At 32.9% G+C, this 21,569-nt stretch overlaps 2 protein-coding genes across 6 annotated transcripts in view; both read right to left on the bottom strand.

Moving 5' to 3' along the window:
* LOC144841140 (uncharacterized) overlaps window positions 1-21,569 on the bottom strand; it is an 88,694-nt gene that overhangs the window by 39,412 nt on the left and 27,713 nt on the right. The gene's annotated exons all lie outside the window — the stretch shown is intronic.
* LOC144841146 (uncharacterized) lies at window positions 329-21,053 on the bottom strand. Of its 5 annotated transcripts, none has more exons than XM_078697355.1 (9): window positions 20,896-21,053; window positions 14,708-14,931; window positions 14,227-14,407; window positions 13,689-13,795; window positions 12,918-13,067; window positions 12,484-12,564; window positions 11,933-12,145; window positions 11,127-11,243; window positions 329-1,765 (listed from the first exon to the last, which is right to left on the bottom strand). In XM_078697355.1, the coding sequence occupies exons 1-8, from the start codon at window positions 20,948-20,950 to the stop codon at window positions 11,130-11,132; spliced, it is 1,125 nt and encodes a 374-aa protein (XP_078553481.1). In that variant the 5' UTR covers window positions 20,951-21,053; the 3' UTR covers window positions 329-1,765; window positions 11,127-11,129. The 5 variants fall into 5 exon arrangements, with proteins under 5 accessions (XP_078553481.1, XP_078553483.1, XP_078553482.1 ...); XM_078697357.1 differs by having other exon boundaries at window positions 14,708-14,935; window positions 20,896-21,033; XM_078697356.1 differs by lacking the exon at window positions 20,896-21,053 and adding an exon at window positions 19,738-19,877 and having other exon boundaries at window positions 14,708-14,935.

Below are 21,569 nucleotides of genomic sequence, written 5' to 3'. Positions count from 1 at the left end.
TTCACCTAGTACCGTATATGACGAGATGAATGGAACGTCAAACGAGGAATGTCTAATTAGTTCTTTTATGGTTTAAGATACACAATTGTTGTTAAATATAACTAATCTATGCTGAAGACAAACAGATAAATCTAACCAAAATTCTGACGGGGGCAAAATGGGTAGAGGAGTGACGATATCGAATAATGCAGAGGCTGTGCTCTGACACACCTGTTATCGAATGGTTTAACCCATTATTGGGGCATTTCAATTTCCATACATATAAAATTACACTTTAATAAAAACATTATTCAATACAAATTTGAAGAAAAAATATTCAAAACACATCAATACATCCTGTATTTGTAATTCCGAAAACAAAAAATAAACTAGGTTGAACACTGGATTGTTTTTGTATTTCAGTACATCAATTATACTATATAGACAGAAATATAATGCTGTTTAACATTGCATAGTATACATGACATAAATAATGATACAATATCTAGACCTACCTTAATAAATATTGCATATAACAATATAAAAGACGAAAGCACGAATTGAACACAGTAATAATAATGTTTAGGTACAATTTTGTCACTTAATATTTGCTTTTCTATGTTAATTGCAAAACATGCATTAAAACGCTTTTAATACATTTGAACAAAACACATTTCATTTCTTGTAAATTGTATTTAGGTCTAAATTTAAACTTTATGTTTAAGATATATTTTTATTTATTCTATTTTAATTTATTATTCTTTTGTTTTGGCAAGTCTATAAATAACACAATTTCTTTAATTTAATCAAGGTATAACAACATACAGATTTCAAAGCTCATAAACTAAACATAAATAATGAACATTTAAACCGTAATGTGTCATAATATTTACACCAAATAAAGTTGTTTACATGAAAGACATTAACAAATGTTCCCATTTTAGAATAGCTATACTTGTGTCAAGGTGCTCTTTACGAGATCCACAATAGTCATTATTAGATTGTATATGTTTGCCTATAAATCCAAGGGCATTGGTTCTAGTCTAGTGGTATCTTAGTTAAGTGCTTAACATTTTTTGACTATAAATCCGAGAGCGATGGTTCATTTCTGACCAAGGCCTAAAGCCACAACTATCTAACCAAACAAATATCTATATTTAAGCCTTGTCTATCAAACTTTATGTGACAAAAAAATGTGATGTGCCCATATATGGACATATCACCACCATATTTAGGCACATCACACTTTTTATGTCATTTTAGAATAGCAATACTTGTGTCAAGGTGCCCTTTTATGATATCCACAATAGTCATTATTAGATTGTATATGTTTGCCTGTAAATCCAAGGGCATTGGTTCTAGTCTAGTGGTATCCTAGTTAAGTGCTTAACATTTTTTATTATAAATCCGAGAGCGATGGTTCTATCTAACCAAACAAATATCTATATTTAAGCCTTGTCTATCAAACTTTATGTGACAAAAAAATGTGATGTGCCCATATATGGACATGATGATGTCATACTACTACCATATTTGGACATATCACCACCATATTTGGGCACATCACACTTTTTATGTCAAACTAGTTTGATAGTGTAAACAGAACTTTAGGCCTCAAGACAAAAAATCATGGGTTATAGTTTTGTGTGTGTAAAACTGACTGATGGCGAAGTATTAATACATATTGATGTAATATCTAGGAAGCAGTTTGCAACTACTGGTTGATGATCACAACTTGGTTATGACTTTTGATCCCTCATATCAAATCATTCTCATTTGCCCCTTTCTGAAGAAAAAATGTAATATTAAATAAATAAATAAATATCAATTTTTAAAAAAAATAAATATCAATATTTAAAAAAAATAAATATCAATATTAAAAAAATAAATATCAATATCAAAAAAATAAATATCAATATTAACAAAATAAATATCAATATTAAAAAAATAAATATCAATATTAAAAAAAAATAAATATCAATATTAAAAAAATAAATATCAATATTAAATAAATAAATATTTATATTAAAAAAAAAAATATATCAATATTAAAAAAATAAATATCAATATTAAATAAATAAATATCAATATTAAAAAAAAATAAATATCAATATTAAAAAAATAAATATCAATATTAAATAAATAAATATTTATATTAAATAAATAAAAATTTATATTAAATAAATACAGTATCAAATTTAAGATAAATATGTAAATTATACATCAACATTTAACCAAACAAACATTTTTTTATTTTTGTTTATTATCTTTTATTTTCTTGTTTACAGTATTTACATTACCTGCCATTGCCTATTTAAATGCTTGGTTACTGTTTGTTGGTTATTAACTGTTTATTCTGAAAATTATACATTGTATTAAAACTTAAACTATTAAATATATTTTAAGAAAAAAGAATTTAAATTGTAGGTTATAAGTACTGTATTTTATCATTATAAAACATATATTCACTTAGAAATAAATGTCATTTTAGCTATCAAAGGTAGTATGTATTATTTTTTTAAATTGTAAAAACACTACAATCACTCACTTTAGTTTTATCTTAATAAAACAAAAATACAATATTGTTTAAATTATAAATGGTAATGTAAATATATTTGATGTATAGTTGCAAATAAAAGGATATTAAAAGATAAATAAGATTATTTTTTATTGTAAACTTTTAAACAGATTATCCCTAATAACCTAACTGAATGTATCAACATGCTAAAAGCAGTATATTCTAATACTACCCATCAGTGAGGGTTACAAATGCTATGCTATTATCAATAACAACTTAAACTGCATCTTAATGTCTACAGATATAACGCTCACAATCAATCTATCAAATATGCCAGTTATTTTAAGTAACTTATTTACTTCTTAAACTATTAAATTCGTATTATTTATTTTTAGGATGAATTTTTATAAGCATCATATTTTAAAATACAGAGCCTCTCTATTGGGACAGTACTATTCAGCTCAATTAATGGGACACTTTTCCTGTAAAGCTTAACAAGGGGAATAAGATGTTTCAACACTACTGCCAACCCCAGGTCCATGCCCTATTCAGGGGACACCATGATGAAAGGGACTTCCTGGAAGTGTCCCCTTAATAGAGGTTCTACTGTATGCAAGATTGAAAAAGCAAACCCTGTCCCTTTAAGTTAAATAAATAATAAATTCTTGTTACTGCATTGGTATTATAAAATGGTAGTGTAGTGTAACCAAAAGTTACTTCACTTATTAAATCCTCCAAATATTTCTAAGAAATCCTAATGATTCAAATGTATTTTTAATGTATGTACTTGATAAATGAGCAGTATGTTGTAGCATTGGTCAATTACAATCGACAGGACATTTCGAAATATACAAGAGTAAATAGAACACCCACATTGGATTAACATTAAACAATGTTGTGTTTAAATGTGAATACATTGGGGACAAAATCTGCATTTAGACAGATATAGATATAAAAGCTCTAGTCAAGCATTCAAGTCATTAAAATCGAAAGTGTGATTGTTTGTAGATGTACTGTAGGTATTCCTAAATAAGGCTGAGAAGAGGAATGGGGGAATGGGGTAGGGGGTCCAAAATAAGGCTGGGAAGAGAAGGGGGAGTGGGGGAGAGGGGTGGTGTAAGGTCGAGCAAACCCTAGTAGGTTCAATAATATGAGTTTCATTAACAAGTCACAATGACATCCAATAAAATGTTTGTTGTCAATCATCACAATCATTACTATCAAATATAAACAAATATTAAACATATTAGCATATACTAATTATTAATCGATATTGTAAAAATTTCTTGAATTTATTGATTTTACTAATGTAATGACTTCCAATGATAACAATTATTGCTTATTGTCATTCATTAATATCAAATATACAAATATTAAACATATTAGCATATACTAATTATTAATCGATATTGTAAAAATTTCTTGAATATATTGATTTTACTAATGTACTGTATTCTCTTAAAATTCATGGTACGGTAATTTAAGTATCGTACAGAGTTCACCAAACTATTTCAACTTGTATCATCAGACAATGAAGATGAAAATCATTATAATTGATCCACTAACACAGAAGGTGCAAGGTAAATATAATAAGGAATGTACAGCAGTTGTCCATGATCAACATTGGGATTTAAAATTAGACTATGTACACACGACTTTGATAGGCGTACAGCACCGCTAACAGCTGGCCTTGTTAATTTGGTATAATGCAGTGTGCAATCAGAGTCTGTTAGCGCCCCTATGTTTACATACATCACATATTGATCATTTGTATCATGCCAGTTATTTTTAAACAAAACTACATACAGTACTGTATATCTTCTATTAATTAACTAAATTTCAGTATATCACCGGGCGGTTTAGAATTTATTCTGGGCCTGTGATGTTTATATATATACTGTATATATATATATACATTAATAACTTTTGTATTCTATAAATATATAATAAATAGGCATAGAGAAACTCTATATTTTACAGTGGGCAGATTCAGAATTTCTGGAAACAAGGTACCTGCACTCATTAATAATAAATTTAGCCTCTAGAGGTTTAGAGAACAATCACAAAAATTGACAATTGTAAGGTTTTCCATTATCTCTGTTGCTATCGCATCGACAATAATTATCATCATGTGGTCCCGCAGTTTAGAAATAGGACGCCAGCAGTGTTACAGTGCAAATGTACAGAATACCATATTGAACCATATGGACCCTGTGAAATCAACAGGCATCCTAAACATACAAAATTGATATGACAATTACTGGCGATAGCAGTAGACCTAAAACAATAGGACTTATCTATTGTAATGGGCTGATACTCTTTATATGATTGCATGCTAAAGGCAATATGGTTGTTCACATCAACTTAGACCACTTGAAACTGATAACAGCTCTATTCAAATCTTCGCCTTTATTGATATTCAAGCATAATGCATATGGCCGTTCATTACACATTTGGGGTATGTTTTATTTATGATTCGGCAACAAATTCTTTCAATTTATGTACAGTATGGTGGAATATACAACAAGGATATAATTGAGGCAGCATCATTTTTGCATAATAAATCCACAAGCCAGGATCTCAAAACGTCATTACTATACTTTATTGAAAGGGAGAAACTTTATGTTCAGAGATAATGATAGAAAATTACATACAGTATTACAAAGTAATTTGATTAATTTGAAATATTACATCACATGTAATTCAAATCAGGGTTCGCTGATTTTACAAGTCTGGCATACAAAGTCTAGTAAAAATGGATCTGGGCTAGTCAGCTTAACTGGATCTGGGCTAGTCAGCTTAACTGGATCTGGGCTAGTCAGCTTAAATGGCTCTGGTTGTCGACTCAACTCACAGATTGCAGTAATATAAGAATTAGCCAATGAGTGGGCTTGTGAAAAAGCCAGTGTCAGAGCTATGGAAACTCACAATGAACTAGCCCAGTGGTGAAACAAAAATTTCAAAAATCGAGTCTATCTATAACATGGCTAAAGTTCTCTGAACTATAGCATGACAGGCAAAAATAATTCAACAAAACAAAGTAAAAATAATAATCCTATATGAAAACAAATAGAAACATGTTAAAAGGGACAGAATATCCACAATGAATCGAACTTCCTAAAGTCCAAAATAAAAGAAGGAATGTCGGCCTATTGATTTGACCGGGTTAACAATTCTGTGTCAGTAACACAGGTATCCTGGCCATTCACACTTGCTAATCAATACAATTAAATCCATTCTAATAATACTTGCGAAATGTAAGCCTCTCTTTAATTTGTACTAAATATTGGTTAATTACAGAAATACAGATCTCCCTTTAATTTTTTAATCAATTTAATTTAATTCTCAATAAGTTTTTCTTTTTGCTTTAATAACATTATCAATGCAATTTAACATCTTCTTTTATCCTGGTGAGCCTAATTGCTCAAATTTCTCTTTAATTAAAAGATGGGCAATACCTAGCAGTCCCTCAAGAAATTTCTGGATCCAAGCAGATGCATAGGTTATTCCATATGCCAATATTGTATTTAAAATCTAAATATAGCAACAATGTCAAAATTTGATACAGTTATTGTAGTCGTACTGAAGATAAAACAATAGTGTTGTTTACACATTACGTTTGGTACACGGCATGATGCCCTGTACACACTGCCCATATTGTGCAAACACCGATATGAAAGACGATTCCTCTTGACGTCAGCGAACGGACAAGAATCATGAATAACGATGATGACACGATATGACATTATTGTAATTGTCTCAGAGACAGCATTAGAACAGACACAGGCCATTCAAAACACTTTACATATATCAATCAACCAATTACACCCGAGTCAATTAACTGCTTAGGTACTTGGAATCGAAAACAGCTTTTACTCTATCTGATTTGAAACTATATCCTGCTATTTTGAATATTTATTACTAATAAAATTATTCTTTAAAGAAACATTCCTAGAATTCTTTCAAGTGACAAGAAGGATTTTATCAAAGAGTTACTAATTTCATCCTCAATCAGAAAAAAAACGTTTATAAATTGCTAAGATTTCGCAATTCTTGATTTCTTGGAAATTCATCAAAGGGCAAGCAATTATTGCTATTAAAGATGTCACTGCCTATTACTTATATCAATAAAGAAAAATAATGTTATCCGCTTGAACAAAACAAAATAATTTTGGTTCATTTAAAAACATTTTAGTGTCCAACTAAGTACTGTAACTTCTATGTAAACAAACTAAAAAATAAAGGAACTGTATATCTATTATCGTCCTTAAGCTCAACTGGAAACTGAGGTAATTTGGATTAGGGATCTCTACTCTTTTTGAATAGTGTACACAAGACCACTGACTTTATGTCCCATCTTAAGGACGAAGCAACTACCACATACTTTCTTTCACAAAGTCTTAAAAAATAGCAGTTTTATAAATTTCTTTTTCTTTTACATTTTTGTTTTAGCATTTATTACACAAAACTATGATAAATCATCCATTTTGTTATTAAGTGCCAATGCTTGTCACATATAAAGAATCTCCTACTAGCAACTGGAAAACATGATAAAATAAATTGACTTGTTAATAAATAGATAAATAAAGAAAATGTTAATAAAGACTAGAGAAAATGTCTTGGTAATTATGTTTTTAACACTACTTCTACTTAAAGACCATTCAAACTAAACACTACCTCTACTCAAAGACCATTCAAACTAAACACTACTTCTACTTAAAGACCATTCAAACTAAACACTACTTCTACTTAAAGACCATTCAAACTAAACACTACTTCTACTTAAAGACCATTCAAACTAAACACTACTTCTACTTAAAGACCATTCAAACTAAACACTACTTCTACTTAAAGACCATTCAAACTAAACACTACTTCTACTTAAAGACCATTCAAACTAAAAACTATGTCTACTTAAAGACCATTCAAACTAAACACTACCTCTACTTAAAGACCATTCAAACTAAACACTACTTCTATTTAAAGACCATTCAAACTAAACACTACCTCTACTCAAAGACCATTCAAACTAAACACTATGTCTACTTAAAGACCATTCAAACTAAACACTACCTCTGCTTAAAGACCATTGAAACTAAACACTACCTCTACTCAAAGACCATTCAAACTAAACACTACTTCTACTTAAAGACCATTCAAACTAAACACTACTTCTACTTAAAGACCATTCAAACTAAACACTACTTCTACTTAAAGACCATTCAAACTAAACACTACTTCTACTTAAAGACCATTCAAACTAAACACTACTTCTACTTAAAGACCATTCAAACTAAACACTACTTCTACTTAAAGACCATTCAAACTAAAAACTATGTCTACTTAAAGACCATTCAAACTAAACACTACCTCTACTTAAAGACCATTCAAACTAAACACTACTTCTATTTAAAGACCATTCAAACTAAACACTACCTCTACTCAAAGACCATTCAAACTAAACACTATGTCTACTTAAAGACCATTCAAACTAAACACTACCTCTGCTTAAAGACCATTCAAACTAAACACTACCTCTACTCAAAGACCATTCAAACTAAACATTACCTCTACTTAAAGACCATTCAAACTAAACACTACCTCTATTTAAGGACCATTCAAACTAAACACTACTTCTATTTAAAGACCATTCAAACTAAACACTACTTCTACTTAAAGACCATTCAAACTAAACACTACTTCTACTTAAAGACCATTCAACCTAAACACTACTTCTATTTAAAGACCATTCAAACTAAACACTACCTCTACTTAAAGACCATTCAAACTAAACACTACCTCTACTTAAAGACCATTCAAACTAAACACTACCTCTACTTAAAGAACATTCAAACTAAACACTACCTCTACTTAAAGACCATTCAAACTAAACACTACCTCTACTTAAAGACCATTCAAACTAAACACTACCTCTACTTAAAGACCATTCAAACTAAACACTACATCTACTTAAAGACCATTAAAACTAAACACTACCTCTACTTAAAGACCATTCAAACTAAACACTACCTCCACTTAAAGACCATTCAAACTAAACACTTCCTCTATTTAAGCATTCAATTTAAAAGCATTTAAAGAACACAACAATATTACAGTATGTTAAGAATACTGTATTGTCTTGAATAAAACTCTAGAAAACCGAGAATTTGGCAATAAAATTTAAAAGTATTGCTAAAGCCTGGTCTTTACCAGCAAAAAGGTTTTTTTCTTTGTACTGTAATGCGCACATATCATATTAAATTAAAAATAACATTGAGAAAAGAACTTTCAAAGATACATTGGTATAAAGATCCCTAATTTAAATCTCAGATTAGATACGATCGAATGATTTTCATATAGAGGGCTCACTTTACCTTGTGGTTTAAATTTAATTGCAAAAGGCTCAGACAAAATATATAAAGGCATTCTACAGAATATTATTCGTCACCAAAATCTATAAGTAGTTCCTTACCTAATCTAAAATGTTATATATAATATAAAAATGAATATTTTGTTTTTATATGGTATGCAAAACAAACAACTTATTTTTGTTGTTCTGTCTGAAAAATAGATAGATCGTTGCTAGACAGAATATTTTGTTGGCACAGAGTTGCGACCATTCTGACCACAAGTTTTATGAATCTTTGTATACTATAACCAAATGAACTTCCCAGTTTGCGATAATAAAGCTTTATTGAATTGAATTACAGACAAAAATAATTCTCGAAATATGGTAGTGATATGCTTAAATATGGTAGAGAGATGACATCATCATGTCCATATAATATGGCCACATCACATTTTTTTTCCACATAAAGTTGATAGTGAAGACAGAGCTTTACAGTAATTACTGTTTGTTGTTTTATCTGCACAGAGCTAGATCATTGCACTTCCTGGAAGTATTTATTAAGTAATCACATGATCTAAATAAAATTGACCTTATAGCTTAAACTACTGTATCTTCTATTTTACTATAATCCATATCGACATACCACAGATGTCCCCTTAATAGGGGTTCTACTGTATATAGATGGGTAAGGAAGTGACTGTTGATTGATTGATTGATTGATTGATTGACTGAGTGGAGAGGGACATGGGTTATGGGGGAAGTTGTAAAGACAGGAGGGATTAATTAGTGTGGAAGGTGGAAGTTATAATGGGAGAGTAGAGAAGGCATTACTGGAGGTAGAAGATTGGGAGCTGGTTTGGTGAGAGGCAGAGGGGATCCATTGATTCATATGAGTGGAATTTCTATAATACAAAGCAATGTACAATGAGTGCATCCTTTGATAATGCAATCATTGATTGATGATTGATTTTGATTGATGATTGATTGATTGATGATTGATTTTGATTGATTGATTGATTGATGATTGATCAATAACTGTTTGATTGATGATTGATTTTGATTGATTGATGATTGATCAATAATTGTTTGATTGATGATTGATTGTTTAATTGATTGATGTTTGATGATTGAATGATTGATTGTTTGATTGATGATTGACTGTTTGATTGATTATTGTTTGATTGATGATTGACTGTTTGATTGATTATTGTTTGATTGATGATTGACTGTTTGACTGATTATTGTTTGATTGATGATTGACTGTTTGATTGATGATTGTTTGATTGATGATTGATTGTTTGATTGATGATTGATTGTTTGATTGATTATTGTTTGATTGATGATTGACTGTTTGATTGATGATTGATTGATTGTTTGATTGATGATTGATTGTTTGATTGATGATTGATTGTTTGATTGATTATTGTTTGATTGATGATTGACTGTTTGATTGATGATTGACTGTTTGATTGATGATTGACTGTTTGATTGATGATTGACTGTTTGATTGATGAGTGATTGTTTGATTGATGATTGACTGTTTGATTGATGATTGATTGTTTGATTGATGAGTGACTGTTTGATTGATTATTGTTTGATTGATGATTGACTGTTTGATTGATGATTGACTGTTTAACTGATTATTGTTTGATTGATTGATGTTTGATTGATGATTGACTGTTTGATTGATTGATTATTGTTTGATAATTGATTGTTTGATTGATTGTTTGATTGATGATTGATTGATGTTTGATTGATGATTGACTGTTTGATTGATTGATTATTGTTTGATTGATAATTGATTGTTTGATTGATGATTGACTGTTTAACTGATTATTGTTTGATTGATTGATGTTTGATTGATGATTGACTGTTTGATTGATTGATTATTGTTTGATTGATGATTGATTGATGATTGTTTGATTAATGATTGATTGATGATTGCTTGATTAATGATTGATTGATGATTGATTGATTGATGATTGATCGATAATTGTTTGATTGATGATTGATTGTTTGAGGATTGATTGATAATTGATTGATGATTGACTGATGATTGATTTTTTGATAATTGATTGTTTGATAACTGATTGATAGATGATTGATAACAACATCTCAGTCATCAGCATATTAAGTATTGCTAAAACCACCATACTCACAATTTGTGTTATTTCCAGTCCAACGGCAGTGTCTTTCTATTCCACTGTTTCTTTCTCCTGAGTCTTGATTGTTACTGTTTACTGAAACTTATTATTAAGTAGAGAAAACAAACTACTTTACCTTCTAAACAAGTTGTCCAAGTTTCAATGATGTCCCGCCTACAGCAATCAGTCGTCCACCGTTGGTGCTATCAAGTGCTTGAACAGGCTTGCCGTCCATATCAATTTTTCCCAAAACCTACAAATTGAAAAAAATATACATGATATATATGTGAATTTACCTATATAACATTAGATAAACACAGTCAATTATAAGGATAGTAAAAATATACAAATTACAAACATATTATTATCAGAATTTATATAACATGCGAGTAAAAATAGTTGAATTGCAGATATTAATAGGAGTAGGAGACATGTAAAGTTTTCTCTTGTTGCCTTATCCTTTGGGATGGTGTATGGCACTACTGTTATATGTCAAATAAAATGTTTTAAATGTCAATGTACACAGGAAATTATAAGGATATTACATACAATTGTATTTTAGTTTGTTTAAAGTGTGCATGTCCATATTTGTTTTGTATTATTTATTTATGCTGGGTGATAAATAATACTGGTCTCCCAGAGGGCCCAGACATGATCAGTGGCTGTGATGCACTAGTACACTGGTCTAACCCCCTACTCGTCTCAAAAGATCTACTAGGTTCTTTAAAGTGCACATGAGCTAGATGTGAACACTGGACCTACGGTTTATAGTCCTTATTCGAGAAGACTCGTTCTTCCACCAGAACCATGGAGCAAGTGAGCCTTAAACCCTTGCCGATGTTAACCGCTCGGCCACTCACTTGCTCATAACAATAGCGGGTCCAATTCTTCATTCACAGGCAACCAAAGTGAGTACAAGTTGAGAGATAAAAAGACACTTGCCTTTCCGGATATTCTACTAATAGCCTGTACGTTGTTCGTGCCGCTTCCACCCGCAATGATGACATCATTATCACAGAATTGCGCAGCATACAGGAATTCACCAGATGCTTCTTCTGTCTCCACTGGTATCGTGGACTCCAGTCGTTGACTTGACCAATCATAAATCTGCAGGGCATCTTTGTGCACCCATGATGCTGTCAGAAGTTTTCCATCCTATCAGGACCAAGGAATCATAATCATAAATAACTGTTAAACAATGGGGCTTTGTTTGTTGTTTTAAATGTTTCTCTGCACACACACACATAACATTTACAGTTAAAGAACAAAGTTACACTACTTTAAAAAAAAAGTGTACAGAAGGAGGTCAAAATAAGTTTTGAGACAAACTTTAAGTCATGGCTTTAATAATGAAACATTCACTCAAAAAATGTTAATATGATTGACGATTGTTAGTAGTCTGTTAATAAACTGTAGGCTGCTATGGCTGCTGGTGTAGCAGGTGGCGTTTAATATGACCCTTAGCAATATCTATTAAAAACATATTTGTTTACCTTCACATCCAAACCACTACCACATATATGAGGGCCTGCAATGGTTCCTTGCACCCCTTGGCTTGTTCTGCTATCCCAAATCTATAAAATAAATAAATCACATCTTACTGCACTTAAATATTGTTCATTTCATTTTCTTTCACTTTACTAATAACATATATAAAGTGGAGGAGCCTAAATGAAAGCATAGATTGTAGTGAATAGGCTCCTGAAAACAAAAATATAAAATATAAATATTACAAAATTAGGAACAGCCTTCATATAATAATGAAGATTTTTTTTCTTAACTAATAAGTTTTCTCTATCTTTTAACAAGTTTAAAACATAAAAAACATGATAATAAATTTATTAACATTGTCAAGGCCATCTTTTGACACCCACAACAACAGCCCTTACACCACTACTACCTAAGAAATCTTAAGTTACACACACACCTTAATACAATTGTCCCAACCTCCACTGAAGAATATTCGATCAGCATCAGGGTGATATTTTAGAGCAAATATTCTCTTGCCATGCCCACAATCTCCTTGATCGTCAATTATGTTATTTATCGAATTTAAACCGTCGTACTGTCTTGATAACTAAAAAAATAAAAGAATTGAACATGATTATCAACATTTAATATTGGTAAAATTTGTATAATGCAAGTACTGTACTCTTTGGAAAAGGTTTTAAACAAAGCAAATATTTTACATATTATAATTTGTGATGATTTAGGGCCTACGCATACTGTGTTGTTGGGTCACTGACTTGTGCCAAGGAATCGAACGAGGAATGTTCCAATGACCTGCTTGTGAATTTAAGTTAGTGTATTGTTCCTAATAAACGCCCCGCCCCTAAAAAACGCCCTCCTTCATTTTTTGTTCATTTTCTAATTAACACACCTTAGTGCCCAATCTATATAAACAGAGGATTCTCACGTTTAGAATTGGTTTTCAGCCCGGAAAGTCACATTTTTCAGCAACTGTTATAACGATGTAGTACGCTAACAGCGTGACAATCATGTAGGCCTACACCAGGCACGTAGGGTAATTCGCGTGTGTAGGACACTGGACATAGGAGCAATACGGTAGTTAAGTTCCTGGATCTTCGCAGATGGTGTGAGTATGCTTTGAATTGAGCCAAGTGTCATGTCAAATCAAATATGAAGGGCTAGTAATAGGCAAAAACTCTATAGTCCTAAAATAAGAAACCTTGGGTACCTCATTTGTTTCTGTGTCATATATTCTGACGGACAAATCTTTTCCTCCTGTTGCAAATGCTTCTCCACTAGAGCTAAAATCCAAGGCATTGATTTCATTTTTACTCTCTGAAAAACAAAAAAGATCTTTATGTTTAGAATTTCCAGGGATGAATTGCTATAAACGGTCTTAGCGCTTAGCCAGCTGCAATTCGTGACATACCAATTAGTCTTTATTATAGACCATTGCTATACCGTGGTCTAACCTGTAAGCGTTTAAAATTACTACTCATTTAAGTTTTAGTTAAATCAAATAATGGTGATTTTATTCTTATATATGCCTAGAATAGATTTTCTCGCGTAGAAATGTACATAGTGTTATGATTGTGAGTTGAGCAAGCGTGACGAACATTACCTTATTTGGTATTCTACGCATAAAGTATGCCCTCAATTTGATACTAAGTTTGACAGAGGTTAGCAGAAATGTGTAGTGGTGACACAAACAGCTCAATCAGTGAGTTATCAAGATAAAAAGAACAAAAAGGGGGAAAACAACATACCATTAATTACTGCCATATTTCGGCAGCTATCAATGTTCCAAAGCTTGATGTTTCCGTCGCAGTCTGCTGACAACATTAAGTCATGCTTGAAAGGGTGAAAGTTCAAACTCATGATAGGAAGTCCAGCATTTGTCCCCTTGTTTAAATTCTTTGTCATCTTACCAGTGGCGCTATCATATAACTACAACCATAAAAAATTAAAGCTTTAATTAATAATAATACATTCATTCTACATAAAAATTACTTCAAAAACATTTTAATAAAAACAATTAGCCTTTATTTTTCCAAAATGAGGAACAGAATATTATCTAGACCATGGACAATCGGACGCGAGATGTTCAGGCAGTTATAAAGAGATTATTTAGAGGGTTAGGTTCAGTTTAATTAGGCGTTAAGTTGATTATTTTGGAAGAGTTAGGCCTAAGTTCAGTTGTTATGGGCCCAATAGTCCATGATATCGATCAATAATAAACTTTCTTACACCGACTGCCCCATTTCCACATCCAACAGCAAGAGAACCACCATCCAATGAGAACTGCAGACTATACACTCCCATGTAATATTCATTGACCTTTATCTCGAGCATGTTCTTGAGGTCACTGAAGGAGCCACTGCCACTCCTCTCTATTTCTCTTCCAGCACAAATGGCAGCTTCCAGTCTTCTGCGTGCCATTCTTGTTTTGAATTTGCGGTTACCAATTATAACTGGCTGAAGAAAAGAACAGATAGTAAATTTTAAAAAGGAAATTAGGTGACATGCCTTTATAATAAGGATCATTATTATTTTTAGGCTTGTGTAATACTAGGCCTACTCTTTAGAGAGGCAGCCCACACACAGGGGGCTGGACAGGTTTACACCACTCACAGATAGAGACGTAACACACTCACACGAATGCTAGTCAAGTCGCCCCATCGCAAAGTTGCCCCATACAAAGTCGCCCCTCACAAAGTCGCCCCATCGCAAAGTAGCCCTATCGCAAAGTCGGCCCTCGCAAAGTCGCCCCAACGCAAAGTCGCCCCATCGCAAAGTCGCCCCATCGCAAAGTCGCCCTATCGCAAAGTCGCCCTTGGGCCTAAACGTTAAAATAGTTTACAAGTGTGTAAAATTACGCAATTGATATTCTTGGGCAATTTGAACACAAAATAACACGGAAGGTGTAGGCATAAAAAGGGGAAGTCGAGCCATGTAGTACTAGTAGTCTCAGGTCACAGTACATCGATCGGCAACGATCCTATCACAGAGAGGAAGCCCCGTAATTACTTCACTGTCGCGCGCACTTAAGCGATGCGCCAGCTCACCAGAGGGGAAACCCCGTAATTACTCTGCATTACTCCGAATTTTACGACGATGTCGGTCGCGTGAAATCGGTCACGTTTAATTTTGGTTGCGATAAAAACTAAGTTATTTTTAATTTGGTCGATTAATAATTAAGTTGTTTTTATTTTTTATTTTACAGGTCTAGGAGAAAGATGTGTGCCTTCAAAAATGACAATTTGTAAACATAGTTTAAGATAATAATATTATTCGGCATATGTCATTTAACAGTACAGGTACATAATTATTTAAATCCGAAATTGTATAGGGACCGTAGAATACGTCTTTGTTTTTTATTTTATGCAACAAACTACGTAAAACAATTATTATTAATAAACATTCAGTTTACTATTATTAGTATTATAATGAACATTTGATCAATCCCATCATTATCCATTATAAAATTGCATCATATCACCAAATATGTCATAAAAATGATGATGTGCATGTGTGTATTCGTCGTACGTCCGTGTACGTATTATTCCATGACTCTTCACTGTATTGTTTAATTTAAAATTAAATAAACACCCGATATGAGGATATTTATTAGGTTTGATAATTTGGCCTAGATTGTTTTATAACCAAAAGTGTTGAAAGGAATTTCTTCAGTAAAATGATCATTGTTCTGTTGATTAAAAGGCGAAACACAATTTCTGAAACCAATTGGAGCTGCGCCTTCTGGCAGCTGTTTCTCACAGCAGTGTTTCTGCTGACCGGGGATTCCTCTTTTTAAAAAACATGCATAACTGTACGATGGTTTTTCCATGGTCAAAATGGTAACTAATTTTAAAATCATATTAAATTAACATTTTCTAAACAGTGGTAATCTTATTAGAAACTATTTTTTTAATGATTTTCAAAAAGCACATTTCTCCATTAAAACCTGTAAAATAAAAATTAAAACACAAATTATGTATATATTATTATTATAATATATACGACATTTTTGATGACTAAAGTAACAACGCGATCGATATGATTAATTAAAACAGCGTACTAGCGGTGATGCGGAATAAAACAGTGGCCGATGAGGCGACTGTGTGAATTACGATCATCTCGGTCGCGTTTCATTTCGGTCGCGTGTCAATTAAGGTCAATTTTCAACAATATCGATCGTGGTGTATGGCGCGTCAATTATGCATAAAGCATACGAAAATGGATGCTATTGTAGGATTGAGACTTAACTGTCAGATTTAACTCTCTTTCAGCAGTCGGTACGTGTAGCAGTTCGAATTTATAAACCTGTTTGCATTTGTAACGATTTTTATCTATATTTTTAGGACACAACAAGTAGCTTACGAAGAAGACTCCAATATGTTAATAATTATGAATGAGTAAATTGGGAATATTTGTTTGGTGCCAGTTAAAATCAGTGAGAGACTTTACTGAGCTTTTTTATACACTATATTGCACTGAAAGATATTATTACGATTAATATGTAATACATTTTTTAAAAGCATAATGCATTGACGTGTCGCATTATGTCTCGTGCTATTGAATTAGAATGAAACCATATTGTCTGTTGACTTTGTATGCTTATTGTTATGAAATACAATAAAAACAGAAATAAAGAAATAAGGCGAATTGTCTATTTTACCTTTTTGTGTCTATTGTCTATTGTCACCACAATACAAATGGAATGGGTGTAGCTTTTTTAGATGAATTATTATCGAAAAATTATTCGTAAAACGGCCAAAAAATGTCTACCATGTCCCTCCATCCGTCCCTTAAATTATACAAAAAATATGTATAATTATTAGCTGTCAAGAAGAACTACACCGCTAACATAACCATCGTTAATACTATACTACTTTTCCAGTCAATTTTTTCTTTAAAAAATGATTTTGTAAAAAACATGATGAAACGCTGATTATTGTCCACAGATAACGTAAAGCTGGCGGCAAAAATGTCTTACAAAGTCTTACATTTGTAGTCGCAATTTACTAAATCTACAGCAATAATTTTGCAAAGAAGCCTATCTGTTTAGTTTAAAAAGTAGTCTTGAAAAGAAGCTCATCTTGAAATGTTCTTAAAAGAAGAAACCGCCATTGAGCATTTTTTTCAAAGTTTTACCGTATTGTGATGTATAAATTTAATTAGAGGCAATAAAAAAAAATATCAGCATAAGCACGCAAAAAAAGAGAGCGCGTGTGCAGCGGGGAAACAATGCACGCATCCAGACAAAAGGGCACAAAGCTCATTGTATTTGTCGGAAAAAGTAACGCACGTAAAGGGAAATAGCGAACAAATGAAATTGGGCGAGTGCCTACGCTTTGGTTTTGCCGATGGATGTACCCGAAATAGTCTATACAATATAAGCTATCAGTGGTTTGTTGCCGGATGGTCCTTCCGTTACCAAAGTGGTTGCAGATTACGAAGCTTCCATATGGCAAGCATTTAGGAGGAGCTTCCCCAACGCAACAATGACAGGTTGCTTATTTCATTTCACACAGGTACAGTTAATATTTAACTTTATTTGCCTATCGAAATTGTGTGCATATCTTTCTTTCTTTCAGTTATTTTCGAATGTTTTAATTTATTTTTTTGTTTTACAGGCGGTTTTCAGAAAAATCCAAGAACTAGGCCTACAACGGGCCTATGCTAACGACAACGGCACACACGAGCTACGTAATATAATTTCAGGTTATACCACGTTGCCAGATGAATTACCAAAAGATTCCTTTATTTGTGCGTCTAGTACGGCGTAAATGTAAAAGATACCCATAACCCCCTTTATTTTAATCTGAAAACGTTCATGTCGTGTTTCGTGTTATACATATGCTATTTTTTGTTTATCTCTTTACAGTTACTGAGACAGGTAATGGGATTGCCACTATTGCCGGCCGAGCACATTGCTCCCACATTCAACCATCTACAGAGGAACGCTGGGGACAACGTAGTAATCCGCCAGCTATTACTGTATTTGCAGCGGACATGGGTCGATGGCAACACGTTTACCCCTCAAGATTGGTCTGTTTTTGGGCAAGCAACGAGGACCAACAACGACCTTGAGGGGTATCACAACAGACTGAATCGAAAAGGACGACGTGGTAAGAAAATTATTTTTCAATTATAATATTATGTATTATGTTGTTAACTTGCTCATGATAATTATAGTATATCGTTATTTTTGTTATTTCAGCAAAACTTCAACTCTACTTCTTAATCGGGCTGCTGCATGAAGAGAGTCAGAATGTTCACATCACAATGGAATCAGTTCATCGCGAAGATGTTGACCGGCTTCAGCGACAAGCTTACCGACGTGCGGGACGAGTATCGCGCAGGCCAACGATCAGCGAGATCGCTCCTTAACGCTGGATCGCGCATTATATCAAATGATGTTCGCGATTTGTAGATGAGATAGATGTAAATATTGTTAATAAATAAAAGATTAAATAAATAGATAAATTAAATAAAGTCTGTAGATGTAAATAGAGGTAAACATTGTTAATAAATAAAAGATTAAATACATAGGTAAATTAAATAACGTTTGTAGATGTAAATAAAAAGGTTTCAATTTGAATAATGAATGTAAACATTTGTATATGCGTTTTTGTTTTAAAAATAAAAAGATTGAATGATCATTGACAAAAGTGTAAAGTGAGTTTGTTTGTTATTTTTCCCGTCAGAAACAAATAGAATATTTACAAAATATAATGCTTATAAAAACATTTAAAAAAAAGTTAAACTAATAAAATACTGTTTTTACAATATCTATTTAAATATAATGAATATTATATAAACACATTTTTAAATAAACACCTAAAAAATAATAGAGCCTACACTTCGATACGCTTCGATCTTTAACTAGAGCTTACAGTGTACAGTACTGCATTGAGCGGCGTTCCATAGAAATCGCCGGAAGTTCGATTTACCGGAAGCGCGACCGAAATGAAACGCGACCGAGATGATCCGATACCGACTGTGTCGGGGGGGGTGACTTTGCGTTGACTGGATCCCACTCACATAATGGAGGTATAAAATTAGCTCACACACCCATCACACAGCAAACGTCAGCCTAGCTAAGAGAGGCCTAGGCCCTAGACCAAACCCTAGCTAGCCTAGGCTAGAGAGGCTAGGCCTAGGCCTATGGCTACTAGCCTAGGCTAGCTTAGCTAGGGCCTAGTAGGCCTACCTCAATTATCTGTCTCTCTTCCTATTTACAAAGTCAATTTTAATAATAAAACTAATCTTACTAGCTAGGCCTATACTGTACTAAACAATCAGCTCTTCAGACAGAGCTCTAATTCGTCTGTTTTTGTTGCCATGTGAATTTAAAGTCAAATTTCGATTTGACCTTTCTCCTTCTTCCACACACACGACGACGCTAGCTGTGTGCCTGTGCTAACTGTTATCAAAATTAAAACGCGTCAATATTGACAGATAACGCGTTATATGCCAAGAAGTAAGAACATAACGTCATGTGAGGTTTTTTTGGTCCTTCTAAGTCTCTCTTATTGATTAATATATATATTTCTCATCATCACGATACTTAATATAAAGATAAAATTACTGTTTTAGCCACTTAGAAAAGAAACTGAGGCGGCTATAAACTGTTATAAATACCCTTGCAGAACTTAACCATAATTGAAAGAGTACGACATTCGTTCACGGATTATAGAAATAATTTTATATACTCCCTTGCGCCCTGCCAACCCGTGCAGCGCGCGCATTGTGCAAACTCCGCGCATCACATGGCGCCGTTCTTATTACTATGGTAATTTACTATGGTAATAATACAATTTATTTTAGAAGCACCACCACCACCACCTTGCTTACTTTTGTTGCATTGTAAGACCATTCCTGTTTTGGGGGCCTATATCCAGTCAAGAAATATCGGGTAAAAAAGATCAGACATTGATATGACTAAAGCGATTTAGTTTTAAAACTAAAACATGCACTCTGGATTGTCAACAAGCTCAAACGACACCGCCACTGTCCCGAAAGTTGCCGAAGACACTTTCAGAAAACTTCGGAAAGTTCTGGACAAACAGGTTCGTTATTCGTTGCATAAGTACACATTGACGCAATATATCAAGTCAGGGCTTATTCCACGAGGTCTAAGAATTCAACTTGAGCCATCGATAGGGAACTGTGATGTAACATTTGTCGAGCAATGGGACGCCTTCCTGACCAAAACCTCGAATGAATTGATGGGGATGGTTATAACATTCTGTGATGAGCAAGAAGAACTGTTAAAACAAGAAGCCGATAAATTAGAATCCCACATAGAATTAGAGATAACAGACCCTGTAGTGTTGGCCAACACTAAGTCACTGCTGTGGACACTGACGGAAAGAGTTCGTGCCCGGGCACTTGAAACGAAAGAGAGAAAGTTTCATAGAGATACTCACCCTCACGACAGCCTGTCACCAAGCTCACCACGTCATACTCAACAAGGTGAAACATCGTCTAGAAGTACCCCAAGAACACCCAGATCTCCCATCAGTCCGATGTATTATTCAGAGGCCACACTAGGATGTGTTTCGCCTCATTTTCAACCACTTGGTAATGACCACAGCCAACAACATGATTCAGGATGTACGGAAAACAAGAAACAGAGAACGAACACATGAGCAGCAGATGACATACATTTTAATTTTTAATAATAAATGAAAGAATAAAGTAAAGTTCAAAGTGCAAAGCGTCTTCGAAGTTTATTTCTACTATTCATAAAGTAGCATGATAAAAAAACGATTCTGAAACGATTTTTACATAATTTAACAAAGTTGTGAGGTGAGAGAGAATTGAAAATAAAATAACCCCTATAAATGGGTATGTGGGTTCAATATTGATAGACCAGCTAGAAATAGCTGCATTTCGTATAAACTGTATGTTGCCATAGTGAGCAACGCACATAAACAAAACTAATCCTTTTCTATAATTTACAGGCTAAAATAAAATGGTATCAAAGATCAATAGCTTGAACCAGGTTGTAATGTTAATTAAAATTGAAACCAAACATTATATATATAATGTTTTTTCGGCGTGCTATTGGTGTTTGAAAATACAATCACAATCGACTGCA

The sequence above is a fragment of the Antedon bifida genome, chromosome 4 (genome assembly GCF_963402885.1).
Source record: "Antedon bifida chromosome 4, ecAntBifi1.1, whole genome shotgun sequence".
Lineage (NCBI taxonomy): Eukaryota > Metazoa > Echinodermata > Crinoidea > Comatulida > Antedonidae > Antedon > Antedon bifida.
The sequence above is the reverse complement of the archived record's forward strand: the minus strand, read 5'-3'. Positions and strand labels throughout refer to the sequence as shown.

Coding starts and splice junctions, on each gene's coding strand:
- LOC144841146 (XM_078697355.1), bottom strand. CDS start 20,950: ATGTTTCACCTTGTTGAGTATGACGTGGTGAGCTTGGTGACAGGCTGT. Junction 13,796..14,226: donor AAATATGGCAGTAATTAATG/GTATGTTGTTTT, acceptor TTTGTTTTTCAG/AGAGTAAAAATGAAATCAAT. Junction 11,244..11,932: donor TTAGTAGAATATCCGGAAAG/GCAAGTGTCTTT, acceptor TTCAATTTGTAG/GTTTTGGGAAAAATTGATAT.